The sequence below is a fragment of the Pseudorasbora parva genome, chromosome 8 (genome assembly GCF_024679245.1).
Source record: "Pseudorasbora parva isolate DD20220531a chromosome 8, ASM2467924v1, whole genome shotgun sequence".
Lineage (NCBI taxonomy): Eukaryota > Metazoa > Chordata > Actinopteri > Cypriniformes > Gobionidae > Pseudorasbora > Pseudorasbora parva.
The window spans coordinates 4,982,507-5,005,959 of NC_090179.1; the positions used below are offsets into that span (position 1 = coordinate 4,982,507).

Genomic DNA, 23,453 nt, shown 5'->3' on the forward strand with positions numbered 1-23,453 from the left:
TGCTCCCGTCACTTGGCTGCGAGACGAGACCAGTGTGCCGCCCAGCAGCTACTCATTACCACTCGTCACCGGCCTGCTCTCGCAGTCCCTCGCCCCGCTGCTTGCCACATACCCCCATCGCCCCTCGCACTTCCGAGACTGCGCTCTACCCGATCCAGGGGGCGATCACAGCGGCCGCGGCACCTGGGGGTAAGGACAGAGAGGCGAGAGAAATGGAGACAGGAGCACGAGGAGCTACAGAACGAGAGAGGGGAGAGAGGGAAAAAGAAAGAAAAAAAATCTGCTCCAGTTCCCAGACACACTGCCGTTCGGCCCTCCGCCCGCCGAGAGGCTTTTCCTCGCGGTGCTGTGCGATGGCACTGGATGTGGATGCGGCCGGCGGTGACTCCTCCTACTGAGGGACCCTGCAGCGAGCCCCACGCTCCCTGCTCCTCCCCTATCAGGCGGATGGCAGTAGGCTCCAGCTCACGGCAAGCGTGGCGACTCCTCCGCTCCCTCTCGGACGGCAGCCACCCCACCTCGACCCAGGGGCACGGCAGCAAGGTCTCTGTCCCACCTTCCTCGCTCCAGCACCATCGCCTCGGGCAGCCCTCGCGGTCCTCATTCATCCGCGCTGCCCGACATCCTCAGCACCGCGATCCCCCTCAGCAGCGAGGGCTCTTCGACAGCATGTCCCTCCTTCCCCCCGGGTTTTGCCATCAGTGTAACGGGGTGTAACTTTGATGGAAGGAAGGAGGCGGGAACTGGCAAACGTTCAACAAACTTTAATTTCAAAATAAATAAACAAAACGAAAGTAAACCACGGGCAGCCCCTCATGGACGACTGTTCACACACACATAACAAAACATAAACAAAACATAACATAAATTCCAGGCCTGGTCCTCTCTCGTCATCCGCTGCCTTCGCTCCTCCTTTTATGCTCCCGTCCCTTGGCCGCGAGACGAGACCTGCTCTCGCGGTCCCTCGCCCCGCTGCTTGCCACAGTGACATAAAATAAAACGTGGCGCTTTTCTAAGCAGATTAAAAAGGAGAACTATAATGTATGGCGGAATAACACTTCTGAGAGTACTTCGACTTGACGCAGTAAAAAGTCACGCCTAAAAAAAAACCTCCCTCACATCTCCCCGTCGCTCTCTCATTTCTGTCAATAGGGGGAGAGGATTATTCAGCCGTGACTTTTACTGCGCCGAGTCGAAGTATTCTCAAAAGTGCTATTCGCCATACATTATTGTATGTACATTATTGTAAACGTATTATTAACATTAACATTATAAGCATTATAACATTATAAAGCCGATGTACAGTGAGGTTTATGATATCAAACCTCTAATCTTATCATCAGTTCTCAAACTCAGGAGCTATTGTTAATTGTGTTTACTGCCAGAATTTATGAGTAAAAGTGAGCTGTCATTCAGAGTTACTCGTATAACACCCATAAATTCAAAGGTCACCTGTGTGCCAGTAAAGTCACTTCTTGCCATGTGTGTAACATGTAATCTATGCTATTTGAGCGAACACAGATAAAGCGTTTCATAAACGCGAGAGGGATGCTAATGAACCACTCTCTTGTTCAGCAGGAGGATATGGAGGAGCTGCTGGGACTCAAACAGGAGCTTTAGGGGCTGGAGGTTATGGAGCTGGTAAGAGCTCTTCATTGTCATTCATACAAGGACACTTATGTGCATGCGTACAACGATGACGATATGTACACTTAATTAGCAAAGTGACAAAAAGATTTCCAGCAATAGCAGTTGTATAATGAAGCAAGCCAGAGTAATGTCATGGACTGACATTTGGAAGGATCCTTCAGTTTTTTAAAGGATTTTGATGTCCCTACCCTTACCGAAAAGGACTGCAGTGGTACATGATAAGTGTTGTAATGATGGTACAAAATCATGGCACTATAAAATACAGCATAGTAAAGTTTAGCATACCATAGTATACACTACTATTCACAAGTTATTCTCAGGGCTGCATTTATTTAAAAAGCAGTAATATTGTTTTTATGTAATAAAAAGTTTTATGTTAATATATTTTAAAATATAATTTATTCCTGTAAGGGCAAAGCTGAATTTTCAGCATCATTACTCCAGTCTTTTGCTGCTCATGAGACATTTCTGATTATCGTCAGTGTTTAAACAGTTGTGTACAACAGCAACAAACTTTAACACATTTTATGGGATGTACTATGTATTACACATTATGAGGTACATGTAAAATAAATGTTGGTACCTTATTCAATTTTGGCATTTATACATTTATACAACATACCAGATCTGCTATTAGTAGGCTATTTCCAAAATGATACTGATCGATCCAAACATCTTAGTGAACTGGAAAATCATCACCCAAAGTAATTACACTTTTTTTTTTGAGTGGATAAATCTGAGTATACATCTGTGTTTTGAATTAAGAATATTGCTATGTTTCCCCAGTAAGCTTTTATATCCACTGGCTTTTACCTATGGACAGAATATCCTTTTTTGGTGAAATGAGTGGGTGACCTGTTTGTTTTAGTCCAGCACCTTTGTCCATGAGCTGATTTAATGATGGCAAGCTTACATCAGTGCAACTTAAACAATGGGGCATCAGCGCTGATTGTGTTATTGGAACATGGGCATTACAATATGAGGAAATCTTGGCGCCTACCAAGTGCAACTGGACCCTTTCTGATACTGTAATGTAAATATTGTTGCTTTCTCTGTCAAACCAAGCACTATTGGTGCATTAGCACTATTCGGGTATAATTGAATTTCCTAAAGCAGTACTGATTCCAGCGACATGTTTGGAGAGATAAGGAATTAAACAAATGTGACCAGGCTCAGTAAACTTTGGAGTAGCTTACTGGCTCCTCTGAGAAAGACCTTTTCACTCTGAAAAGAGCTTATAAACTCCCCGATATCAGATTTTGCAGTGGAAGTTGTCTTTGGCTGGGATTGTTGGAGTGAAGTAGGAGATATTTGCGTAATCTTTCGCTTTTCATCTTTGAGGTAAAAATACTTCACAGAACTGAGGAGATGCAGGCGACATTCGGACCCCAGGCCTCACATTTAGCTGATGTGCATCACACAACCTAACATGAAAAGAATCCTCAGAAAACACTGTACTTGAGATTAGATTGGATGTAAGGAAGTATTTGAATGAGATCAGTGCCCGCATTTCAGCAGCTGACCAAATTCAAAATCAGTCATGGCTGTGTTCCTGTATTTCACTCAAATGATAGATAATGGGCAGGACCACACACAATCTGTGCCAGCAGAGCTCTGCAGAAAGATACACAGATTTTCACAGAATTTGAACCCCCTTTCATTCATTGACCACCCAGTTGTACACATTCCCTGGCCCTTGTCTGTTCATTTATTAAATAAATCTGTGATATTACCTCTTCATACCATAGAAATATAAACGGGAAGACAGAAAACAATGAGTTCAGCGCTGAAAAGGGACAGGGCTACACAAGGTCTTTACAGTAAAAAGGCAAACAACTTTTTTAAAACCTTGCTACATTACCAGATAAAAAAGGCTTTTTGACTTCTCTTTTGCCAAAGAGGTAGGAAAACTTTAAAACCCAGTATATGTATGTACACTGTAAAAAACACAACTTTAAAAAAAGTTGAAATTACTGAATTTGTTGTGTTGGTTCAACAAAATATCACACATTGTAAAAAACACAAATTGAAAAAAGTTGAAATGACTGATTTTGTTTTGTTGGTTCAGCAAAAATCCATACTGTAAAAATCTCATACAACTAAAAAAATCTTAGTACTAATTTCCCCTAGCTTTTTTTTGTTGACTCAACTTTGGTAAATAACAGTTATACGAACTGAAAATAAGTTGTCTGTGACACACAAAAAAATGTTTAGTTGAGTCAACGTGACATTATTTGTTTTCTGGAGAGATGCAACTAATCTGTAACAAATCTTTTGTAGTTGAGCCCATTCAGCATTTTGTGTCTTTTGGAAACAGACGCTCTTATTAAGAATGAACAGGTTCAGATGTAGACTTTTTTATTGAAAATGTTTGGTTACCATTTTGGTGATGAGTGTTTCCTTTAGTTGGGCAGTTTGAGTCTTAGCAAATTGTGTGAGTTTGTAACAGTGTTAAACAAAACACATAATGTGTCGCAAATAATGCTGTAACCAACGATCAAGTGATCTAGAGGACAGCTTTATAAAGGGGAGTATGACTACTTTTTTCATGATTAAAATGATTTTTTTTTAAAATAATGGTATATTATATTTACCAACAATGTTTTTTTTTTTTTTTTTTTTTTTTTTTGCAGCACAGTCATTCTGAATTTTGATTTTTAAATACATTGTGGGAACTTTTTTTTAGACACAGACAGACATCTAGAATCAGCATATGAATCTCAACAATGGTGTCATGCCACAATGCATGCTGGGAGCACTCATTTTAATAGGCTTGTTTGAGATGAGCAAAATCTGCGCAGAATCGATCACCGGTGATCAGCGCGAGATGCATGCCGGTTAGAAATGTGTCCGAGGGCGGTCCGCCTTGCTCTGATGTCATGCCGACGTATGTCAAAAATCTCTCGCGATGGCAAGGCGGACGTGTCGGATTCTGCAGTCGAGCGCAGTTGCTCTCTACCGACTGCGCGGAGCAAAAGCATGATGGGAAACGACTTGCTGACGACACAGCTTAATGCTTATTGGTTTAAACAACTGTGATGTATAGTTCTTTTTTTTAAATATTTGATTTTAAAACTCTGATATCATGTTTTTATGTGAATAAATTATGTGTGAATATTCTTAAACTCTCGGAGAGTGCGATCTCTCTGTTGGTTATGTGATTGTTGTCATATTAATAAAAATATATAAAAACATGTATGTAATTAAAGTAAAAATGCTTGATAAACAGGTCTTTCGAATGGAAATAAATAACAAAAACTTTGGGTGTCTTGTTCATAATCTTTATTTCCATATAAAAGCAACAGAACTTAAATTACATCCAGTTTATCAGCAACAGAGCGCACGAGTGTGAATCCCGCGATATCCGCAACTGATCTCGCAGGTGTCTGATCCACTACGAGAAGAAAGAACTGTCCGGCTTGCCTGCTCTTTTTTCACTCCTCCCCTCACTGCAGCCGCCTAGTCTCGCCTTTATTTCAGGCGAGGCAAGGCGCATCTCAAACAAGCCTAATACTACATTGGCTCCCAGCATGCATTGCTGCATGAAGCATGTCACCATTGTTGAGATTCACATGCTGATTCTTAATGCCTGTGTGTGGCAAAACACTCCTCCCAATAATGTCTGCTCTATTGCAACAAAGTTTTGCTGGTAAAATATTGGTCAGGAATAATAATATTGATTTATTAGAGTTTATGAGGCAGAAAACTTGATCAACTTGGTTTCTTTCTTAGCAAAAAGTATGCCTTTTGGCTAAACACCATTACAAACTCACACAATGAGGCTAACTGCCCAACCAAAGGAAACACTCATCACCAAAATGCTGATGACCAAATTAATCTAAACCTGTTTCCAATGGACAACATTTCTTGAATTGGCTCAACTACAAAAGATTTGTTACTGAATAGTTGCGTATCTCCAGAAAACAAATAATGTCTAGTTTACACAACAACAACAACAACAACAACAACAAATGTCACAGACAGCTTATTTTCAGTTGATATAACTGTGAAAAGTTTAGTCAACAAAAAAAAGCTAGTGGAAATTGGTTCTAAGATATTGAATATTGAATTATTATTTAATAGAATAATACAAATATTTACTTAATTTGATTAATATTAGCTATTACATTGATAATAAACATTAATTAAAAATTACAAAGAAATGATGAGTAAGATACACAAAGAAATATCAGCAATGTTCACATGGGTTTGTAGTTGGATGCAATGGTAATCTGAGTGAAAGTTACAATCTATAGATGAGTATTACCAGTGCAGTTTACTTGTGTATTTTACATAAAAAAATGTATGGTTCTAATAAGTAAATATTACTTAGAAATAGCCCGAGTAAAGATTACAAGCACTTTCTGTGTGGAAAAAGTTGCCTAGCTTTTTTTTAAGTAATTTTTTTTCAGTGTGGGCTTCTTGCCACACTACCTAATAGTGAAAATTGTAAAATTTCACAAATAGTAACATTTGGTAAAAATTGATTGTGTCTTCCAAATTGTCCACAACCTAATATAGTTAATAAAGTTAGCAATATAGCTAGTTTGCGGTTTGATATAAACATTTATTTTGGCTATAAATCAGATGTGCACTGTTGTAGACATGCAATTAATGTTGCATGTCATTCTTCATGATTTGTGAATGCAGGTTATGCATCTCTGGACCAAAATGTGAGGGTTTTTTTCATAGTGACTCTTAATTTTATAATGCATATCATCACTCTTTGCGAAAGTTGACATATTTTTTATTTTCACATGAAAACTTATGTTAAGTGAGCAATATCTCAAAATTGACCACTGCATGAAACAAACAACAACCATATTTTCACCTCCCATATCTCACCTTAAAAATAGTCATCTAGACTGATCGTCTAGGGCAGTGGTTCTCAAATGGGGGTACGCATACCCCTGGGGGTACGTGAAAGCACTCCAGGGGGTACGTGAGATTTTAAAATATAGCCTTACATATATTTATATATTTAAATACATATATTTAAAAAGTAGCATCCATGCAAAAATCCTTTAAAAATAATTATTTCATAAATATTTCTGTGAAATATAAGTATAAGTTCATAAAATTAATTTTATATTCGGTAAGCTATTCAATTTTATTATCCTAAAAACCCATAATCTCCCCCATACCAGGATGGTTTGACCCAACCTGTCATTTGCCGCCTGGCATCACCAGTCAATCACTTGGATCAACGATTGTGTGACCAGACGTCCCGTTTCCTGGGAACAGTCCTGGTTTTTAATGTTCTGTCCCCGAATGGAGCTGTCCCCGGAAATGTACCCATTTTACAGCTCATTCCAAACAACCCACAGATATATTGGGGAAAAAAGCGCGCAAACAACATCATACAGCAGCCGCTGGTTTTAGGAGCAAGAGTTTAGTGATCATTTTCACCAGCAGATGGCGCCGTGAGCTACGCTGACTTCCCTTGGTCACGTGTGCCGCTACTATTTTATGAAGAACGTCGAGAACAGAAGAATGGCATAATCGTCAAATATCAAAAGAAACCTCGTTATCGCTTTCAAGGTAGTAACATACTAACTATTGACTTTTAATGTAAAGTAATTTTGTTTGTATGTACTTTATAACAGAGCCTCAAAAAGATGCGGATTGATTTGCCCGAAAAGTTCCGCAGTCACAAAGAAGTGATTACCATACCTCTGAAATATAACATAAGTACAGTACATGTGCAGAATACATATACTTAAAATAAGCCTAAAATGCAAAATAACATGACCAATTAAGGATACTAAGAATTATTTTCAAGCATAAACATAACAAAACTTTTGAAGTAAAAACAGTAATTTATGTGGTATAGCCTAAACTTAAATACAATTATGCAATATAACAATATTTTTTAATAGTTTTATTTATCATGTTTTATAGTGTTTTTATTAAGTCATATTACAATATTGTTTTAAACTGCTTATTTACAATGGTTAGCTTAACATAGCTTAACTGTTTTCATTGTTTTTTTCTGTTTTTTTTTTTTTTATTGTATTAAATCTAGACCAAAATTCCTAATAATCAAACTAAATCATAATGATTATTATTGTTAAAAATAATATAGGGACTCCAAAAAACTCCAATATATATATATATATATATATATATATATATATATATATATATATATATATATATATATATATATATATATATATATATATATATATATATATATATATATATATATATTGTCCCTGTTTTTTAACTAAAATACAACAAATTAGATTTTAGTGATATTGACCACTGAAATAGGAAATGTCCCCAATTTCAGAATTATTGTTGAATTATTAATAAATTAGTGCAATAAATTTAGTCATGGATTATTATCATCTAAAATGTTCGAAATAGTAAAAAAAATTCAAATGTTTGAATTTTGTATGTTTATCTGTTCAAAAGTTTAATAAACCAGACACAGATGGCAGTGCTCTGTTTTAAGTCTTTTTTTCTTTTCCTTTTTTTACCAAAAATACTTTGCGCTGGTTTGGTGGTACTTGGCTGAAAAATATATCACAGGGGGTATGTCACTGAAAAAAGGTTGAGAAACACTGGTCTAGGGTAATCTAGTAGGCTCAAATAAACAATTGACTATTTGGGATTTGTTAAATATTGAGTCCTTAACTTCCCTATTCTGAATTGTAAAAAAATTCACAGCACAGTTTTAGTCAATTAATCCTTCTCTGAGTGTTGAACAACACTATTGTGATTAGTGAAAGGGTTCAGAGTACAGTTTTGGCCAGTTAACCCTTTTTTTGTGTATGCAGCTATCAAATTCTCTCACTCAATAGTAACCTTCACAATGCAAAATGTAAGCCGAAATGTCCTTCATGCCTGTCGGGATGGAATGGACAGAGTTTACTATGGAGACTGTCAAATGTTTTTTTTACAGCCATGACTAGTGGTTAACGCAGGGGAAGCAATATCTGCATTAAGTTCTATTTGGAAAGGGATTTCCAAGGGAAAAGACAGGGAAAGACAGAGGAAATTTTCCGCAGGTTTACCGACTGAAAAAAAACAAACCATGGAAAGTACACCTATCCAATAACCGGCATTAAATCACTACATATGTGGCTGATCTGATCCAGGGTTGAATAGCTGGGGAAATCTTATGAAGGGCACAGAGGATGCTCATCCCCTCTAAAGAGGAATGATGCTACAAGTGAGACAGAGCCAGTCTTCCTGCACTTTACCTGTTTGTACCAACACATGGAAAGAAAACGGCATTAGGTGTTGCCTAGCCCATAGTCCAACAGATGCTGTGCAATAGATCTCAGTTGTGAGATCACTTCTAGTTCTAGTGAGATCACTTCTAGTTGTGTGTGCCCTCACTTTTAGGGGGCATGGCACACCTTGGGATAGGTACGCCAAGGTGATGCCATCCACTATCCAGTGGGCCAAACTCTTTTGTATACAGCATATCCCTTCTGCTGACCTCCAAGGCAGACAAAGAGGTGCTCAGAGCTTCTGAAGCTCTGTTTGTGTGGTCCACATAAATGCGCAGAATGTGAACATCACACAGCAACGCATTGGGCTGTGTCTTTCTCCTTCAAGGGCAGCGCTTGCAAGTTCACCACTTTTTCCCGGAAGGGAGTGGAGGGAACTTTGGGCACATATACAGCCCAAATTCTAGGCACTTTTTGCTGACCAAGAATCCCTGCAGGTCCCCAACCCTCTTGATGGAAGTGAGGGCAATCAGCAAGTGCTGTCTTTAGAGACAGGATCTTAATTTCAACTGACTCCAGCAGCTTAACAGGAGCTTTCTGCAGCCCCACAAGGACCCCCGCCTCCTGGTTTAGAGCAGCTCCCTCCATCTCTGGGTCACCCATCTCAGGGCTAATTTGATGGACATTTGGAGGGTTTAGCGGTGGCCTGAGGTAATGGGCTGGAATGGAATGGGTGTAGAAGCCGCAGGGGGATGCACTTAACCAGCAGAATGGGGGCCGTCCAGCTCGCGGTGGTATCACGCTAGGGCTGGATGTGTTTGGTGGCCTCTGTCTGCTTTTGGACTCCCAAGATCTGCTGAGGCAAAGTTGTGTGCAGTGAAGCAGCTTTGGATAGTAAAAAGTGCCTTCCATGACTTCTGGTCTTCTGATGTATCTTTGGGGAGAAAGGCATTGGGGCAGGAAGCTCAGCAGGTCCTCATGCCCAGGGGACAACAGCCCACTATCCGATGCATTTATTAACATCTGGAGCAATTAAGCGCTAGGTCCACCATAAGATGAACCCGTGAGGAGGAGTGGGAGGTCCATGGGGGCAGAGATCCCACTGTAACCCTCGGTGGCTCTATGCTTTGCACAGGAAATGGGATGGGTAACAGCAGAGGGGACTGCACCCTTGGTCATTGTCTCCCAATGAGGACATGAACCATCCATGAACGTCATCTCAGCATGCTCACCGCCCAGACATGTGAAACAGAAACCGTGGCCATCAGATGAGGTCAGGAAACTAGGCATCCAGAAACATAAGACATCTTTAAAAGAGACCAGCAGCCATATCACCCTGTAGCCCAAGACTGGTTTCCCACTGAAGCTAAGCAGGGCTGAGCCTGGTCAGTACCTGGATGGGAGACCAACTGGGAAAACCAGGTAGCTGCTGGTAGAGGTGTTAGTGAGGCCAGCAGGGGGTGCTCACCCTGTGCTCTGTGTGGGTCCTAACGTCCCAGTATAGTGATGGGGACACTATACTGTCAAAGAGCACCGTCCTTCAGATGAGACGTTAAACCGAGGTTCTGACTCTCTGTGGTCATTAAAAATCCCATGTCACTTCTCGTAAAAGAGTAGGGGTGTAACCCTGGTGTCCTGGCCAAATTCCCTTGATTGGCCCTTACCAATCATGACCTCCTAATAATCCCCATCCACTGAATTGGCTCTATCACCCTCTCTCCTCTCCACCTATCGCTGGTGTGTCGTGAGCGCACTGGCACCGTTGTACTGTGGCTGCCGTCACATCATCCAAGTGGATGCTGCACACTGGTGGTGGTTGAGGAGAGACCCCTGACATGAGTGTGAAGCGCTTTGGGTGTACAGTAGTACAGTACATTTGAAAGCGCTATATAAATGCCTCATTCATTCATTCATTCATTCATTAAAAGGACGTTCACTGCCCATGTGGCTTTTTTAGGAAAATTTGCTCTTTTATGCAGAAAAGCCCTGGGAGAATCACTGTACTTATCTGTGTTCTCTGGTGACTATAGAGGATATTTGGGTATAGTGAACTCATTGTCATGTTCAAGAAACCAGTTTAAGATGATTTAAGATTTTGTGACAAAGCGCATTATTCTGCTGAAGCCCTTAGAGGATGGGTACACAGTGGTTATAAAGGGATGGACATGGTAATCAATAACACTCAGAAAGGATGTAGCATTTGAACAATGTTCCCTTATTACCCTTATCAGCTAACAAGTCAAAATTTATGGATTACCAGAAAATTACATGCATGTTTTTCAAATGTCCCATACATCCCTGGGCCTCTAAACATGTGATCATCATCACAGAGAGAGCAATTAGAAAAATTTACAGAGAGAAATTGACATTTAAAACGACAAGTTCATTAAACCCAACACCCTACAAAGGATGAGCAGTTCAGAGAATTGGTGGATGCAAGGTCCACCATAAGAGTTTTCTGGGGTTTCTGAACCATGTGACTACCTTTTCCCCATCAGTGGCATATCTGTCTGACCAAAACACTATGTGATTCACAAAAAATTTCAAAATGTACTCAAAACACTTTGAAATGTACTCAAAACAATGAAAACGTCTCGGTTACGTATGGTAACCCTCATTCCCTGAAGGAGGGAACGGAGATGTACGTCAGAACTAGACCGACGAATGGGGATCACTTCGAGAGCCCCTATCAGCTTCGAGGTTTAGAAAACGGGCCAATGAACATAGGCGTGTGTGATTTGCATAGCGCACCACGCCCTGCAGTGCGGGCATAAAGCGGAGGCGCTCACCACGTATCATTGTTTTTCACTGAGGAGCCGAACCATGGCTTGAGCTGCAGTGATGGTACAGCAATTGTGGCGACGGGACGTACGTCTCCGTTCCCTCCTTCAGGGAATGAGGGTTACCATACGTAACCGAGATGTTCCCTTTCAGTCGGTCACGTTCGACATAAGTCAGAACTAGACAGACGAATGGGGATCCCAATGGAAAACGCCACAGTTACTACCACTTCCAGCGCCCTGCCGGAGTCCCTCGGACCCCGTCTCAGCGGGCGGGGAATTTCCTGCAGGGAGAGCCTTACTGCTATCCTACAAGACCCAAACAGTGGACTATTAGAAAACGCTGGGAAAGCGTGATCCCTGGGGGCCGCTGCGGAAGCCACACGCCCCCGAAGGAGATAATGTGTGGAAAACACGAATGGACTGGCCGTGGGCAGTACTACATACGGGAGTCCCAGGGGTGGCCCCGGCCCAGATGGGCGGGGGGCAGACACCGAACTGAAACGGCAGAGCGGGCTCTGCCAAGGAAAAGACACGGGCTCGCCGTAGGGAGCTGAACCGTGGAGAATACGCATATGGGACCACCGTAGGGGTTAGGGTTAGGGTCACTACATATGGAACCCAGCCTAACACAAGTTCCACACTGCATACGAGTGTTAGACCTGGCATCAGACGCTCCGCCACGTCTGACTGCCGAGGGTTCCGGAGGACTCGACAGGGTTCGCTCCACCAGCGGAAGACCCTCATACACCCCCGACCTAGATTGAGCTATGGGTAGTGGAACTCCCCCTTCCCGGAGGAAGGCGGGTCTCGACCTCAGCGCCGCGATAGTCATGTTCTCGCAGTGAGAACACAAACTATCCACAAACGCTGCCTCAGCGTGCTGTAAGCCCAGACACGTGATACAGCGCTTATGACCGCCAACGAGCGACAGGGAACGACCGCATCCAGAAACGCACGGGTGGAAAGACATCCTAAAAAAGGTGCTACAAAGCCCAGTGTAGCTCTTTTTGTGAGGAAAATCTGTTCTTTTAGGTGTTGAAGCACCCAGGGATCGACAGCGGCAGAAACAACAGGGTTTGTGTGAGGCCTGTTTTCTGCTCTCACCAGAAAAAGGAACACGCCCACCAAACCAACTGTGTGTGTGTGCGAGTGTGTGTGCGTGTGTGTGTGTGTGTGTGTATGTGTGTGTGTGTGTGTGTGTGTGTGTGTGTAAAGTGTAATTTGCTCAGTTTGCTGTGAAAACAGCAGCTCTCTCAGCAGCAGTGAGATTGCGGTCGCGCTGTCTTGTGCCGTCTGGCCAACACAAGAGCGATTCCCCCCGGCACACGCTTTCTCTCTCTCTCGTTGCTTAGATAGCAGGCAGTCAGATGCTTCATCAACGCCGTTCAGCTCCGAAGTGAATGACAATGGTACGTGGTGAGCGCCTCCGCTTTATACCCGTGCTGCGGGGAGGGGTGTGCTATGCAAAGCACGCACGCCAATGTTCATTGGCCCGTTTTCTAAATCTCGAAGCTGATAGGGGCTCCCGAAGTGATCCCCATTCCTCGGTCTAGTTCTGACGTACGTCGAACGTGACCGACTGAAAGGGAACTAGGATTTAGGCCTACTGATAAAATGTTTACTTTGAGCCACTTTGCCTAAAGCATCTGGCAACTAAAAAGCTGTAAATGGGTTCTTTATGTTTCTCAATTGTATAGTTGCTCTTTGAATTATAGCTCTTCTATAATGACACATTTATTTCAGTTGATAGCAGAAACTATACTGTGTGTAATCATGTCAAAACATAAATTATACAGTATATGAAAGATTGTTTGCTTCCCCTAGCCCTCTGCTCTACCATAAGTAGTCATAACCATTGTATAATGGCGTAGCAGTTATAATCAAAAGGTCATCAGCAAAGTATCTGTATGATTCAAATGCCTAATAGTACAACATAAAATATCTATAGTAAATCTTGGGATTACTTATAAACCTTAGCAGGTTCCTGTGAACACCTAGACTGCGAAAAGTTACCTGGTGTTTAATTAAAGCAATGTGATGGCTGAGACGAGCGATATGAGTCACAAGCTTGGCTCATGTGAGGCCTTGTAAAACAGAGCTAATTGTGAAGCCTGTCATCATTGTTGTGATGAACTGCTAAAACTGGGGAGGGTAACTTTTGGAAACCACCAGTGCCTGAAGCAAAGGAGGATTGTGCATTGCTTCCCGCTGCCAATGCTGTACAAAATGGCTAATTTTGGGTGAATAACAACTTGTCACAAACAGTTAGCTTGCATGATGTGAAACTGTGGACAGTTTCCTTTGTGTGCGTGAGTTTGATCCTATAAACATCATGTTTAGATTGGAGGTGACGAGGAAAGATTTGGCTCGAAAGTTTTTTTGCATTTAATTTATTGGGATTATTTCTGCAAAGGCTAAACAGGCAGCTGCATTTTATTTAGTCACCTGATCTCAAAACCAAATATTGTTTTGATCTGTACAGAAACCAGAGCAGCACAACCCTGAGAAAGTATGTCAGGTCTTGCTTTCCAAATGCTTTTCTATTGTCTCAGTGAGAGGAGCCAGTTTGTTTCAGACTTGAAAGGGAGCAAGGGGTAAACGCAGAGAAAATGAAGGGTGTGGGCCAGGCAGATGAGTTGGGACGAGCCAGCAAGTCTTGTGAAGCACATGTGCTTTTCATTAGCCGGCTCAGACCTGTCCTCAAACTGCTCGCTTCTGGCCTCTGATTGTGAATAATGGCTGATCCTCATGTCGCACAGTCCACACGGACATCCTCCAACTCCCGCAGGAGCCACGCATCACATCCTGTGCTCGTCCCCAGGTGCAGACAATATGCTCCCAAAGCAAAATTTGCAAACAAGTCCTTAGAGTTCATTCTAACTCCTGATGATATGCTTGTATGTTTACATTGAGCCATGTCACAGTCGAACTGTTTCAAGATGCTGAAGATCATTTTCGTTTCATCAGTCTTGCGCAAGTGCTTTGGAAGAGCACAGTTCCAAAAAACAAATGCTTTTCACCACAATGTGGTCATCATCATCAGCAGTGTTCTACTATTTGAGTATAATTTAGCATAAAACAAGAAGCCCTTTCTTAGTCCCTTCCTGCATAGTGACACAGCCATGAAACACATGCATGCAACATTAATGGAAGAAGAGATGTGTGTAAAGTGTGACACTGGAAACGTGGATGCAAATAAATAAGTAAAAGGAGGGAAAAAGGCAACAGGTCTTATTGTGTCAGATTTGGACTTCATTTCTCAATGCAACCTGGATGCAATAAATTAGGCAGTGGAAACAGCATGTCATCATGAGACAAGTTTATTCCCCAAATATAGTTTCAAACACTTGTTGACAATGCTTTTCCCATTTCTTCAAAAACATGAAATATTCGAGCATGGATACTACAGACCACATGAGAATGTTTACTGCACACTACCTTTTTTTTTTTTAGACATGTACCATGATAATTCCAAAGTTATAGCACCTATAGTACAAAAAGTCATTTTTTTGCCCATGAATCTACCATGTTTTTGGATGAGAACCATGTGAAGGTTGTACAATGACACCTAAATATTATTTATAATAATTTCAAGATTTCTTAAAAATATATGTTTTGTTCCTCAATTTCTGGGAATGAATTGAGTAGTATACCCTTTTCACATTTTCAGGTTTTTCAGAGCGGAAGTTGTCATAGTTGGTTTAACTTTTAAAGCGGTGTATGAGAATACATTAAATATTTTTTTGGTGTGCACATTTGCACACAAAAAGAGTCATACTGATAATGGCAGTGAAAAGAGAGAAATATTTTTTTGTAATATGATTCAAAAATAATCAAATATAAAGTATTAGTTTTATAAATGTACATACATAAAAATAAATAAATGAAAATACATTTTTTTTAAAAGGTTTGAACAATTGAAAGCCATCATTTTTAACATTAAATAGGCATTACAAAATATAACAACTTTCAATTTGAGTGAACTAATATACATCCATTTAATAAATATTCACATATTAAAGGGATGGTTCACCCAAAATGGCATCCAAGATGTAGGTGTGTTTGTTTCTTCAGTTGAACACAAATGAAGATTTTTAACTCCAACCGTTGCTCGTATAATGCTAATTCTAATTAGACCCCATTGACATGCATTATATGAGCATTCAAATTCTGTCATCATTTACTCACCATCATGTTGTTCCAAACCTGGATAATTTATTATTTCTGCTGAACACAAAAGAAGATATTTTGAAGAATATTGAATATATACAGTTGATGGTACCTTTTGACTTATGGAAAAATATTATGGAAGTCAGTGGTGTCCATCAAACGTTTAGTTACAGACATTCTTCAAAATATCTTCTGTGTGAATGAGAATCCATTAATTCTTCTGCTAAATTGTGCCTTATTGCACTGGAATGTTTTAAAAGCCATCCTTTGCCAGCCACTTGGGAGTGTTTATTGGAGTTAATTGTGTTCAATTTACTAACATGTTAAGAGAAAATAATGAATCAGGCAACTAACCTTCTGGCTTGATCAAAGTCTACACCCCTGGTTGCTGTGAGAAGCAAGAGTGGAGAGCTCATGTGAGCTTTGTTTATTGGTCATATCATATCTCAGCCCTGATTTGTCAGAAAAGTATTCAACTTGCACCAACTTCATGCATATGTGAGCCATATGGTACATGTTTCACGCATCGCCAACTGATCAGACCGCCACAGTTGGCTCTTGCATTGAAATTTTCGACTTTGATTTGCACAATACTGTTCTTTGTGATAAATAATGGAAATACATGATCAGGTGGTCTGTGCCAGCTCACTGTGAATAGTGATATGCTCGTGATCTGCCTAGCGGGATGATATGGACCGAGTGTATCTGTGCCATATTTTTGGAATTGCATGAAAAAATATGATAAGCAGACGCCATTTCACCCCAGTGCACATGATGTCTCATTGACATTGGATTCTAAAGGCTGGACGTGAAGAGAGTTGTAGATTCTCAGTTAATGTCACTCAATTTTGGAACAATGCCTCCAATGACTCATGTTGGGCTGACACTAAATAAGTGATTGTGTGTCAACTCAACACAACAAGCTTCTACAAGTGTGTTTTAAAACACTGGTTGAGAATAGCTCTCTTTACCTGAACTTATAGGGGTTCACCTTGAATAGCCTATGAATCAGATCCAATTTACAGCTTCCTCAAAGCATGTCATATTTACAGAACATTAAGTGTAGTTGAAGAATCTGCTCAGAAACAGCTGGAGGGAGCTAGCAATAGTTTTTAGCAGTATAGGAATGCAGCTAGAATGCAAGACTTTGTGGTTCTGGACAAGAAGATCCAGAGACCATCTGACAATCACCAGTGAATGTGAATGAGCCAGCATGTGGTTGTTGATGTCATCTTTGGATGCTCTAACAGATTTTTTTTTTGGTCATGTGAAAAGGAAAGGACTATGCATGATTTTATTTTTTTATTTCATTACTTTGGTCACTGGCCATGTACTTGCTGTAGGGTTCATGAGGTATCCTAAGCTTACAGGTCAGTGGAAATAACTGGCCCTGAGATCCTTCCAATAATCTCACAAGAATTCTGTGCCATTTGAATTCCAGGATGCTGTAGTCGGATCACTGCAGTTGCCATCAGTTACATGGACGAGGGCCACGGAATTCTCTGCTCTCTTAAATTAAATATTCAGGCTTGTCCAGCTGCTCCTGCAAGAATGGGTAGAGGGTTGGAAAGGGTTTGTGGGTGTAGTATAAGCTTTGTCTCTGCTCCTGACTCCCTCTATCTGCTGCTTTTAACAATCCACCTCTCATGTGGACTCTGCCCAAATGGTGTTTCGTATTCAAAAACACACAATGAGTGATGAATGGTTCTTTGGAATGTGTTTACATCAGTCATTCTCATAATTGGCACCCAGCACTACAACCTCATGCCTGAGCCCTAGACAGACTGAATGGCCAAATGCTTTGAAAACTCAAGACATTCTGCTGTCTTGATCATTTCATACATTTCAAAACAAGGACCAGACAATTACAATCACCAGATATTGCCTTTCCTAGTTTTCAGTACCAAGTCTTGCTTGAAATAAATAGTTCAGTCATCACAGGAGAGAGTATTTTCCATCAATTATGATGAAAAGAAACAACATCTTTCCACTTTATGCAAGACCAGTGAATAGTACCTAATAACATATCTATGTAACAAATGACTAGTCAGTTTTCTCAGAAACCAATGGAAATGAATCCAGATTCATTACACACATACAGTACATCCATTCAACGTTCTGCAGTTCCTTTTATTTTTTCTATTGTTGCCCTGGCTGATGAAAATCTAGTTGCATGCAAGCTGTAACATATCTAGCTCCACTATTTTAGCTTATCATAATATCTATTTCTGTTGTATATGAAAATTTGTGCAGTTTGTGTGTGTGTGTGTGTGTGTGTGTGTTAATGGTGTTAATGATCATTTGGCAAACAAGCATAAGTCAGTGTGGTGCTGTCACATCTAGAACAAAGGAAAACTGGTGCAAAAACTTAAGTGCAGATAACTAAAGATTTATTATGAAATAATAAACAAACAAAACAAAAACCCACAAGGGGGAAATACATAATCAGAAATAACCAAACACAACTCAAACATAACAAAAAGGAATCGCAGGGAAACAGGAGACATCGACAGTACAACAATCCGACAAAGACTGACAAACACAAGGAGCTTATAAAAGGGGACAAATCAAGTAGGGAATGAGGGAACACACTAGCCTGACAAGCCAGACCCACATCGAGATGTTTGGTCTGGAAACTCACCATAGACAATCTCAATCCGAGGGGCGGATAAACGGTTGTCTTTCAAACTCCCTCTGCACGCGATAGGATAGCGGTACACCAACCAGAGCAACGAAGGTGAAGCGGAGCTCGCTGACTGATTAAACATTCGCCGTATCCGGTCGGCTAAACTCCGAACACATCTTCCCTTTTTAAGAATGACTTCAGTGCTGCTCTTTGTTCTTTTCTCAGAGAAAAGCTTAACTCCAAGTCTTCCAGAGTCGCGGTCAGAGCTGATTCGAAAAAGACCGCCTCCGTTCGCCAGTTTCTGTGTTTACTAGAAGCACGCAAACGCAACTCGTCGTCATTATGGCCCCACCCGCCGACTCTATACATGATGTGATTGGGCCGTCCAAATTCTGAGGAATACAGCTCAGAAGGGTATTGAGAGTTCCTAGACGACACTTGATATGTAATAATAAAAAAGTAGCAAAACTGTGTTTTTTGTTTTGTTTTTTGGAAATAATACCATGGCATTCAGGGCGTTCTCTGAACATTTAGGGGACCATATTTTATTTGGAAATTTGATGTTCCCAGAACATTCTCAGAACATCCCTGCTGGTGTCAAGGATGAAACCTGTTCCTAGAACGTTCCGAGATGATCATGATGTGTTCTTTAAAGGATTGGGGGACATTATTTGGTGGACCTTCAGGGAATATTCAAGACATTACTATAGGACTACTATAGGATGTTCTCTCTACAATACATTCCCATAACGTTTGCAGGACCTATTTGGCAGTACCGGGTGTTATTTTTTGGTCCTATGTATGTCCTTCCATCACATTTACAGAACATGTTTGTGTGAATTTATGTACACTGAGCTGCACGTGAGGGTCTGTAAAATGGCCCAGTATACATTGATTCACACAAACATGTCCTGTAAATGTGATGGAAGGACCTAAATAGGACCAAAGAATAACATTCTATGTTAGTCCCCTAAAAGTCCTGCAAACGTTATGGTAATGTAGTGAAGAGACCACTGAAGTGAACAAGATATGTTGATAGCATTGAACCTGCAACATGAGCATGTTCTTTAACTAAACCCAAACACAGAAATTTCCGTTTTTTATGAGAAAACGCATCCAGGGCAAACGCAGAATTTTCCGGGTTTCATTGTTTTCATTGTTAGACGCTAGGGGGCGCTATTGCGCATCTCCTGAATGAGTGCTGAATCTTCTGATCAAAACACATCCGAGTAAGATAGTAAAGTAAAGAAGTAAGAAGTAAAACAAGCGATCGTATGTAATCATATGCGTATGAAAAATACAGTGATCATCATCATTAAACGCATGAATCAAAACTGCCTAATGTTAGTGAATGAAATGTGGACCCAGGATGAGCTCAAGACTTAAGCATTAGGGGTGTTGATGGACTCGATCTACTCCATCTGTTTGATCATCTCTGAATCTAAACTGGAAACATTATTTCACAAAAATGTGATTTTCTCAGCTTTTTGTTCAAAATGTTGTTGTTTTTAAATAAAACTTACCCATATTCAAGTGTTGATAAAAAAAGGAATGCAAGAAGCTAGAATAAAAGTTTTTTTTTTTTTTTAAAGAAGGGGGTCAGCTCTTTCTTTTGATATATTGCAAAATATTCTATGGGTTATTCATTTTAGGTGAAAATGGTCAAAAACCCTGGTGGTGGCTGGCAACCTTTTTTAAAAACAAAGGCGGGGAAAGAGTTAATGTCCCAAATGTCCTCTTTGAAACGTTGCTGTGTGACCATAAAAACCAAAATGGAACACCCCCCTAAAGTCATATCGGGAACGTTATTAAATGACCAACAGAGGACTATGTTCTGTTAATGTCCCAAAATGACCTCTTTGTAATGTTGCTATGTGACCATAGATTAAGCAAAATGGAACATCCACCTAAAGTTATATAATGAACCTTAAACTTGTAGCACTTTCATAACCAAAAGAGGATGTTTTAAGAATGTCCCTAATGTTCTGTAATGTTTCGGGATTTTCATCACCTTTAGACAACTTTTGGGGAACGTTACATTTACATTTTAACAATAGCAGACACTTTTATCCAAAGCGACTTACAAAAAAGGGGAGAGCAATAGAAGCAATGAAACAAACAAGGCCAACAACCTGTAAGAGCTGTAAGAAGTAAGAAACAAACTAAATTTAAATGGATAGTTAAGTGCTATTCTTTATTGGTCAGGTGCAATTGGAAAAGATGTGTCTTAAGATGTTTTTTAAAAATGGCTACAGACTCGGCAGCACGAACTGAGATCGGCAGGTCATTCCACCAGGTGGAAACGGTCCAGGAAAATGTCTGTGAGAGCGATTTCATGCCTCTTTTGGATGGAACCATGAGGCGTCTCTCACTCGCAGAACGCAAGCTTCCGGAGGGTGTGTAAGTCTGAGCAAACGAGTTTAGGTACATTGGTGCAGAGCCAGTGGTTGTTTTGTAGGCGAGAACCAGTGCCTTGAATTTGATGCGAGCGGCCATTGGCAACCAGTGCAGTCTGATGAAGAGAGGCATAACATGCGCTCTCTTCGGCTCATTAAAGACCACTCTCGCCGTTGCATTCTGGATCAGCTGCAAGGGTTTGATAGTGCATGCTGGAAGCCCAGCCAGAAGAGCATTACAATAGTCCAGTCTGGAGAGAACAAGAGCTTGAACCAGGAGTTGTGCAGCCTGTTCTGATAGGAAGGGTCTAATCTTTCTAATGTTGTATAAAGCAAATCTGCAGGACCGGGCTGTTGCAGTAATGCGTCAGGGAAGTTTAAATGGTCATCAATCACTTGGCAGTCCTGGATGGAGTTATGGTTGATGAATCGAGCTGAATGGAGACATTTTGATGAAGTGCTGGGTTGGTTGAGACAACAGGTAATTCTGTCTTTGCAAGATTGAGTTGAAGGTGATGCTCCTTCATCCAGTCAGAAATGTCTGTCAGACAGGCAGCGATACGAACACTGACTGTAGGATCATCTGGTTGAAATGAGAAGTAGAGTTGAGTGTCATCAGCATAACAGTGATAGGAGAAGCCGTGTTTCTCAATGACAGAACCTAATGATGACATGTAGATGGAGAAGAGAAGTGGTCCAAGCACTGAGCCCTGGGGAACGCCAGTAGCTAGATGATGTGACTTAGACACTACACCTCTCCATGACACCCTGTAGGACCTACCAGAGAGGTAAGACCTTAACCACTGGAGAGCAGTTCCTGAGATCCCCGTCTTCTTAAGTGTTGACAGGAGGATTTGGTTGTTAACTGTGTCAAAAGCAGCAGACAGATCCAGCAGAATGAGCCCGAGGATTTGGAAGCTGCTTTTGCCAGTCTCAGTGCCTCAGCTACCAAGAGCAAGGCAGTCTCAGTCGAGTGGCCGCTTTTGAAGCCGGAGTGGCTGTTGTCCAGGAGGTTGTCCTGTTCAAAAAAACATAGAGAGTTGATTGAACACAACTCGCTCAAGGGTCTTTGCAATGAAAGGCAGAAGGGATACCGGTCTGTAGTTTTCTAAAAGTGCTGGATTCAGAGAGGGTTTCTTAAGCAGTGGCGTTACCCGAGCCTGCTTAAATGCTGTGGGAAAGGTTCCTGTGTGAAGAGAAGTGTTGACAATGTGAGTGAGTGTAGGAGTGATTGAAGAAGAAATAGCCTGAAGGAGGTGAGTGGGTATAGGATCAAGTGGACAGGTAGTAGGGTGATTGGAAAGGATGAGTTTAGAAATATCTGCCTCGGAGAGTGGAGAGAAGGATGGAAGCGTGTTCGTGTTAGTTGTTGAGATGTGCGTGTCAGTTTGTGGTGAGGAAAACTGGTTGCTGATGAGGGAGGTTTTGTTTGTGAAAAATGATGCAAATTCATTAGCTGTAAGAGTTGATGAAGGAGGGGGAGGAGGAGGACAAAGGAGAGAGGAGAATGTTTTAAAGAGTTTGCGAGAGTCAGAGCAATTGTTGATTTTGTTGTGGTAGTATGTTGTTTTAGCAGTGGAGACATTTGTAGAGAAAGAAGAGAGAAGAGACTGATACAAGGTAAGGTCAGTATAGTTTTTAGATTTCCGCCATTTTCTCTCTGCCGCCCTGAGTCCAGAGCGATGTTCACGGAGAACATCAGACAGCCAGGGGGCAGATGGGGTGGGGCAGGCTGGTCTGGATGAAAGGGGGCAAAAACTGTCTAAGGAGGATGTTAGAGTGGAGCACAGAGTGTCAGTAGCACTGTTAGTGTTAACGACAGTAGCACGTTACACAAGATCGAGGGGTGTTGATGGACTCGATCTACTCCATCTGTTTGATCATCTCTGAATCTAAACTGGAAACATTATTTCACAAAAATGTGATTTTCTCAGCTTTTTGTTCAAAATGTTGTTGTTTTTAAATAAAACTTACCCATATTCAAGTGTTGATAAAAAAAGGAATGCAAGAAGCTAGAATAAAAGTTTTTTTTTTTTTTTAAAGAAGGGGGTCAGCTCTTTCTTTTGATATATTGCAAAATATTCTATGGGTTATTCATTTTAGGTGAAAATGGTCAAAAACCCTGGTGGTGGCTGGCAACCTTTTTTAAAAACAAAGGCGGGGAAAGAGTTAATGTCCCAAATGTCCTCTTTGAAACGTTGCTGTGTGACCATAAAAACCAAAATGGAACACCCCCCTAAAGTCATATCGGGAACGTTATTAAATGACCAACAGAGGACTACGTTCTGTTAATGTCCCAAAATGACCTCTTTGTAATGTTGCTATGTGACCATAGATTAAGCAAAATGGAACATCCACCTAAAGTTATATAATGAACCTTAAACTTGTAGCACTTTCATAACCAAAAGAGGATGTTTTAAGAATGTCCCTAATGTTCTGTAATGTTTCGGGATTTTCATCACCTTTAGACAACTTTTGGGGAACGTTACATTTACATTTTAACAATAGCAGACACTTTTATCCAAAGCGACTTACAAAAAAGGGGAGAGCAATAGAAGCAATGAAACAAACAAGGCCAACAACCTGTAAGAGCTGTAAGAAGTAAGAAACAAACTAAATTTAAATGGATAGTTAAGTGCTATTC

General features: G+C 40.9%; 1 protein-coding gene and 1 pseudogene across 15 annotated transcripts in view; both read left to right on the forward strand.

The window, feature by feature from the left end:
- Window positions 1-23,453, forward strand: part of elna (elastin a) — a 129,720-nt gene that overhangs the window by 20,962 nt on the left and 85,305 nt on the right. For 14 of the 15 annotated variants that reach the window (XM_067449957.1, XM_067449956.1, XM_067449959.1 and 11 more), the window contains exon 4: window positions 1,576-1,641. In XM_067449957.1, coding sequence (XP_067306058.1) covers window positions 1,576-1,641 — 66 coding nt within the window. The remainder of the gene's footprint in view (window positions 1-1,575; window positions 1,642-23,453) is intronic. The other variant, XM_067449958.1, reaches the window with a different exon arrangement.
- On the forward strand, window positions 10,153-10,269 carry LOC137085799 (5S ribosomal RNA; annotated as a pseudogene).